At 46.8% G+C, this 7,059-nt stretch overlaps 1 protein-coding gene across 3 annotated transcripts; it reads left to right on the top strand.

Moving 5' to 3' along the window:
• The first annotated feature begins 1,580 nt into the window (after window positions 1–1,580).
• On the top strand, window positions 1,581–6,307 carry LOC140915728 (uncharacterized). Of its 3 annotated transcripts, XM_073355914.1 has the most exons (3): window positions 1,581–2,044; window positions 3,951–4,152; window positions 4,925–6,307. In XM_073355914.1, the coding sequence occupies exons 1-3, from the start codon at window positions 1,833–1,835 to the stop codon at window positions 5,459–5,461; spliced, it is 951 nt and encodes a 316-aa protein (XP_073212015.1). In that variant the 5' UTR covers window positions 1,581–1,832; the 3' UTR covers window positions 5,462–6,307. The 3 variants fall into 3 exon arrangements, 1 of the variants encoding a protein (XP_073212015.1); XR_012160264.1 differs by lacking the exon at window positions 4,925–6,307 and having other exon boundaries at window positions 3,962–4,917; XR_012160263.1 differs by lacking the exon at window positions 4,925–6,307 and having other exon boundaries at window positions 3,849–4,917.
• Window positions 6,308–7,059: the final 752 nt, after the last annotated feature.

Genomic DNA, 7,059 nt, shown 5'->3' with positions numbered 1-7,059 from the left:
CTGTATAACTGCAGAAGGTTATTTAGCTTGTGAAAATAAGAAAATACCATTTGGCCTTTCCAGTATGAAAGAACAGATGACAGATGGAGAGAGACAGTAATTGGTGGGGCTGTTTAATACTAAATGATGTAGCATGAAATAAATATCCCCTGCTCTGGATCAGAAGCTTTTTAAACAGAGGGTGTGTGCCATATTATGTGGCTGTTTCTTAACAAAATCCTAAATCAGGAGAAACTCATATGGATTTGGGTTCAGTTGTAAACATAAAACACAGACCAGGTTCGCTGAAAGGTTCAAAAGTTTGCAGCTAACCTGGGCTGATTTTTCAGGTGAAACTCAAGCCATTTATTGTTTTCGGTAGAAAACATGATGAGAGAAGTAATGTAAATGGGAATACAGACCTTATATACATTTTAATTATTTTTCTTTTTAAAATAGGTTTCATCTTGGTAAGTTTTAAATGAGCTTTTCTCTGTCAACATGAAGAACCCAGAAGAGAGAAACTTTCTGAGTTTTAACTAAGTTCCGAGATAGAAATATGGCTGTAAATTGTTGTGTTTGTGAGCAGACCAACAACATTGGTCATAAGATGTCCATGTTTATTTTTAATTTGGGTGGTGGATGAATGTTGAGTTGCTGGTTGTTGCATCTCCAAGACTAATCACTTTGGGGAAAGGAGGTCAACACACCAGCAACCAGACCACTCCAGCCTTTGTCCTGTCTTCATGCACCCGAAGAAGATCTGCTAGCAAGAGTTTCTGTGCCAGCAACATCATCTGCTTCCTTGATTGCAGTTCCAGCTCCTATTCCATGAGAGTCTAGAAAATTGAGAGCTGAAGAAGTTTGAAGCTGCCCTCTAACCTCAAAGATCTATTTTTTCCCCTTTTACTGGTTTTGTTTTTATTAGCTGAGGGACAGCCTTTTTATATTCTTTGAGATATGAGAGTATGGTTGTGTGTAGGCATGTCTGTCTATAAAGTCCACACTGGGAACATGCCACACACAGAAAATGATCTAGGTTTTACCTGGCTTAAGTGTTGTCTCATTAAAAAAATCATTACTGTGTGTTCTGTATTTAAACCCTTATTTATATTAATATTGGTACATAGGAGTTGTCAAACTTCCGCTTGAAAAAAAGGTTCTATTAGTCTGTCCCTTATCTGCTGGGTAGGGAAGCAAGGGTTTAGACCTTATGCAACAATTGAAATCAAAGGAACAAGCTTTATAATTGGCACTAAGGTTATGGTTCAGACACTGGATCATTTGGTTTCAGTATTAAGATATTTTACCAGCTCCCAGTTATAGCTTTGACTGACTTTGGTAAACTTCTTTAGTTGGGATTTATAATCAGATGGACAGCAACCTCCTTAGATCTCTTCTTCAGAATTATAAGAGTTGATTATCTGTTGTATTAACCTAGTGATTTAACCAATCTGATAATTTAATCTAATATTGAGACTATCTTGTTGATTTGACCTTGATTTGATAGTTGTATTGCTGAATTCTTAGTTTAGTAGCATTAATAATAGCTTAGCTTTGGAGAAATATTTTCTCAAATTTATTTTTGTTGAGTAGTGAAGGGTTAATGTCTAGCTATTCCACCTGGAAGCAGGCGGGGCACACCCTGACTGTTTCCTAGAAGCAATGCACACATTGCTCTATCCAAGGACAAGGGCTAGATATGAACCCTGAGAACTTGATTGCTTGGACAGCAACTGTGGGAGGTTTCTTTAGCCTGGGCTCAAGGCCTGAGAACCAGGATTGTAGTAGATAGAGGATGGTAACTAAGCATATGAATCAACGTCATACATTCCTTTGTGTAGCAGTGTGTAATGCTTAGGGGGAGAAATATAATAAAAGGAGAAGGTGGAAGGCAGGGGGGGCAGAACAGCCCATCTCCGCTGACCAGCCTGCTTGCTTGCAAAAAGCTGTGTTCTGTCTCATCACTGAACCGCAACAACTGGCGCCCAAACGTGGGGCCCTCAGCACTCACCTCGCCCGGCAAGGGTTTCAGACGCGTCACTCATCCACTTCGTGGATCCCGGTGAGTATTTTTCATTGTGGTAAGTATGGGAAGCTCCCTCTCTGCTTTGCAAGTGCAACACCGTAATGAGCTGCAGTATTTGCTGCGTAAGGCTCAGCATGACTGCCCGGCTCGAGAACTCACTCTCCTGCTACAGGAGGTGCGTGCCAAGTGCCCGTGGTATCCTGAAGCTGGAAGCCTTAAGTTAGCGGACTGGGAGCGGTTGGGCCAGACATTGCACAAAGAGCCTCGGGCACCCGTGCAGGCTTTACATGCCTGGCACCTCTGCCGCGACGTGGTACAGCGTGTCGCCTCGGACAGACCCTCCCTCGCGAGGCTGGTGCTCTCGCCGCCCCCGTCCGCCCCTGCAGTCATCCCCCCTCCTGGTGATGCGACACAGCGTGTCGCCTTGGAAAGGCCCTCTTCAGCACCAACAGAGGAGCTGCCGATCCTGCCACCCCCGTCCGCTCCTGCAGCCATCCCTCCCCCTGCTTCGCCCCCAGTGCCTCTGTTACCACCGCCTCCCTGGCCTTCCCCACCAGAGCCGGTGTGTGATCACCCTCCCCCCATGGGGCCCCCCGGAGACTCATCTGCATCTGCTCAGAAGCTTTCGCTGGTGCAACAAATGGTTCACGCAGTGAAAGCTCGATCAGATCTTACAGCAGAGGAGCTGGCTGATCTGGTCTCCGTTTGCCCGGTGACCTGGCAGAATGATGACCAGGGCAACCCCGTGGGCACCTGGACCACTCTGCCATACTCGGTGGTTAGAGAGGTAAAGAAAGCAATTCGTGAATTTGGCCTGACTAGCACCTTTGTGCGTCGTCTCATTGAAGGGATGGGTGCTGGGTACTCCCTAATCCCTGAGGATTGGAAAACGCTGCTGCGCATGATGTTGTCACCCAGTCAGTATGTTATTTGGCTTAGTGAGTATCGGCAGATGGCAGAACGCCAAGCCCAGGTATATAGAGAGCAAGGTATCATTTATGAGCATTTGGCAGGGGAGGGCCAGTTTGCTACTATTGGGATGCAGTCTCAACTCCCTCAGGCCGTCTTCCCCATTATCTCCACCTGTGCCCAGCATGCCTTCAAGAAGGTCCCGGATTCAGGCAAGCCTACCAAAAGCTTTGTCAGTATCCGTCAGGGTGCCTTAGAGTCCTTTTTGGATTTTACCAACAGATTGCAGGAGGCTATCCTCCGACAGGTGGATAACACTGAGGCAGCTCACGAGCTCCTGTTAAAATTGGCAGTTGAAAATGCAAATGAGGATTGCCGCCGTGCTCTCCAGGCAGCACAAGTCTCTGGTATTTTAGAGCTCTCAGACATGCTGCGGGCGTGCCAGAACATTGGCACACAAGCCCACAAGGCTGGAGTTCTGGCTGCCGCCCTCAGAAAAACTGGGAAGGAGGGGAAGCGCTGTTACCGCTGTGGTAAGGAGGGTCATTTTCAGCGGGAGTGCCGCTCATCTAAGGCACCAGCCCGACCCTCAAAGAAGTGCCCCAAGTGTGGGAAAGGTTATCACTGGGCTAATCAGTGTCGTAGCGGGTCGGGAAACCGCGCGACGGGTCCCCCCCGAACCCAGGGCCAAACGGGGGTGTTTCCTACTCAGGCAATCGCTCCTCTGCCTTGGAATCCGTAGACTCTATGAGGGCAGCGACTGCTGGAAGTGCAGGGCTTGATTTGATCATGCAGGAGGACACTGACTTTCAGCTGCCAGGGGAGGTCTGTGCCATACCTACACAGGTGATGGGACCTCTCCCTGCCGGCTTTGTAGGTCTTGTTCTCCCTCGCTCACATGCTGGGAAACAGGGCTTTTTTGTCATTCCAGGGGTCATTGATGCTGATTACACTGGCATTATTAAGGTTCAGGTGTGGACTCATCTTCCACAGTCGCTCCCGCGTGGACGGTCAATTGCACAATTGATTTTAGTCCCCTATCAGGTGCCAGCTGCCGAGGATCGAACTCGGGGTGGAGGAGGCTTTGGATCGACGTTGTCTCACTCGCCGTCTTACAGCATCTTCTTGCCACTCGTCATTTCCCTTACTTTGTTGCTCATATTTGTAGTCATACCCCTCTGCCTGGGCCACTCACTGAGGGCAATGCACGCGCCGATCGCGCGTTGCGTGGTCAGGTAAATTCCCTTTTTTCTGACCCCATTGAAAGCCATGCCTTTTTTCATCAGTCTGCCTCTGTTTTGGCCCGGCAGTTTCACATTCCTGCTGATCATGCACGTTCTATTGTTCGTTCCTGCCCCCACTGTGCTGCTGCTGCTCCTACTTTTTCTTATGCTGTTAACCCCCGAGGTACCGCAGCAAATCAGCTGTGGCAAATGGATGTTACTCATGTATCACAATTCCGCCCCTATTCATTTTTACATGTTTCCGTTGATACTTATTCAGGCTTCCTTTGGGCAACCCCACAACGTGGGGAAGCCACTAACAAAGTTATTCACCATTTGCTGGCCTGCTTTTCTGTTATGGGTCGCCCCTGCCAAATTAAAACAGATAATGCCCCAGCCTACTGCTCTGCAGCCCTCTCCACCTTTTGTGCCCGCTGGGACGTCCGTCTTAAACACGGAATCCCTTATAATTCCACGGGCCAAGCCATTGTTGAACGTGCCAATCGCACACTCAAAACCTTGCTAGATAAACAATTAAAACAAGGGGAGCTGCGTCTCCGAACCTTAGGAGACATTCAACAACAGATGTATATTCTCTTGTTTACTTTAAATAATTTAACACTGAATGCAGATCAGCAGACCCCTGCGGATCGGCATTTTCACAAATCTGAGGTACTGGAAAGACCGCGTGTCTTTTACCGTCAGCTGCCCGATCCACAGTGGCTGGGCCCAGCACCTCTAATCACTTGGGGTCGGGGATATGCTGCTGTGTCTCTCCCTGCAGGACCGTTGTGGGTTCCAGCCCGGTGCGTGCGACCAGCACTTAAACAACATGGCATGGCACCAGGGGCTGTCGAATCCCATACCAGAGTTTCAGCTGACCTTGGAGGAGACCGCGTTGCCCCCCGAGTCGGCAACGGCGGGACGGAAACGGAGGAGGCGTAACGTCCCAAGCCAGCCCGTGACAGGGGGAGCAGTAAAAGCATTGGTCGCCACGGCTCAACGAAAACTGGCAGCAGATCAGCAGCCAGAAACTCCTAAGACTTTGTTTGTGGCGATTCTCGCCCAAATCACTGCTAATTCTGTGATGATTGTGTGCCTTTTGTGCCTGCTATTTCCTGTAGGGGTTGGCTCGGAAGCGCCTCCCCCGTTACAAGCCCGAAGGAGAATAAGATACTGCTCTTTGCTTATGCTAATCTTTTCTCCCAGTATTTTAGCATGGCTAATTGGGGCCTGGCCAACTATACTCTGCCTCGCACGGCTATATTCCTTCACACACCGTACCCGGCCGGGGCTCACAATGTCACCTGTGCGCGTGTAGTTAACTGCACTAGTACAAAGGTGCCATTGGGCTGTCAAAAAATTTCTCAATCCCTTTTAAATTGTTCCCATGCTGTTAATGTTTCATATAATTATGGCCATATCATCCTACCATCAGGATGGGTTTTTACTTGTGGTTCATGCACCTTTAATTATATTCCTGCAAATTTAAGTGATGGCACCCTTTGCTGTCTTAGTAGAATGATACTTATATTGCCTTTTGCTGGTTACAATTGTAGTAAAAGAAGTGTATCCCTTTTAGATGATTATATTGCAGATGTTAAGCTTTTGGTTATTTTGTGTTTGTAATTATTGGGCTTATTTTTTGTTGTTGCTGTGTACAATGTATTCCTTCCTTGTTAAGACTTTGTAAAATTTTTGCCCTGGAAAGCTCCCCAGGTTATGTCCTTGTCTGTCTGGGAGTTAAATAGCATGATAAAACAAATTGGCGGCTACCATGAGATGGCCAATTATCAATAAACAAAAAAGGGGAGATGAAGGGTTAATGTCTAGCTATTCCACCTGGAAGCAGGCGGGGCACACCCTGACTGTTTCCTAGAAGCAATGCACACATTGCTCTATCCAAGGACAAGGGCTAGATATGAACCCTGAGAACTTGATTGTTTGGACAGCTACTGTGGGAGGTTTCTTTAGCCTGGGCTCAAGGCCTGAGAACCAGGATTGTAGTAGATAGAGGATGGTAACTAAGCATATGAATCAACGTCATACATTCCTTTGTGTAGCAGTGTGTAATGCTTAGGGGGAGAAATATAATAAAAGGAGAAGGTGGAAGGCAGGGGGGGCAGAACAGCCCATCTCCGCTGACCAGCCTGCTTGCTTGCAAAAAGCTGTGTTCTGTCTCATCACTGAACCGCAACAGAGTAGTTTTAATAAAATGTATAAAGCTGATATTGAGTCACATTTCTTCCAATAAGCAACATGGGTCCAGAACCTTTGGGAACATGGGTGGATATCAGACATTAACCTAAAAGCCTGACCAACTCCCCGGTAATTAACTTTTGGTTCTCATTGCATCTTAGGGCCCGTATGAACTGGGGATAATTGTGCTAATGTAGCTAATGTTGCAGCAGTGTAAAAAGGGGCTTGTACGGATGCAACTAACCTCTGTTTGAAACCAGTGCAAGGGCGATGTTGTACATTTGTACAAGTATATCTGCAGAATACAGTCAGGCATTTAAGTCTACAGTCAATTTCTAACTGGAATCAGGCAACTCTTGGTGACTCTGGCAATGTTTTGCTTTTAGTATTTCAGTTCATGTGAACCTGAAACTCCAAGTGAAGGCAAAGGAGTGCAGACACAAAACTGAGAACAGATTGTCAGGAAGAACTGGAAGCCAAAACTATTGTGTTGAGCACAGCTATGCCTACACCTACAACACATCAAATTTGATTTAGAGAGTTGTCTCTCCAATTGATATTAATCGCAATTACATGCACAAAATTTGAATGCAGAATAATAAACCCCTAGGAAGGAAAGAAAGCAAGCATGTGGAGTATTCTTAAGGCAACACATCTATTCTAACAGGATTAAAAAGCTACACAGATTCATTGAAAAATATTTTTAAGAACTGCACCAGG

Source organism: Lepidochelys kempii, chromosome 8 (assembly GCF_965140265.1).
Source record: "Lepidochelys kempii isolate rLepKem1 chromosome 8, rLepKem1.hap2, whole genome shotgun sequence".
NCBI classification, from domain to species: Eukaryota; Metazoa; Chordata; order Testudines; family Cheloniidae; genus Lepidochelys; species Lepidochelys kempii.
Note: the sequence above shows the minus strand (reverse complement) of the source record. Positions and strands in the feature narration are given on the sequence as shown.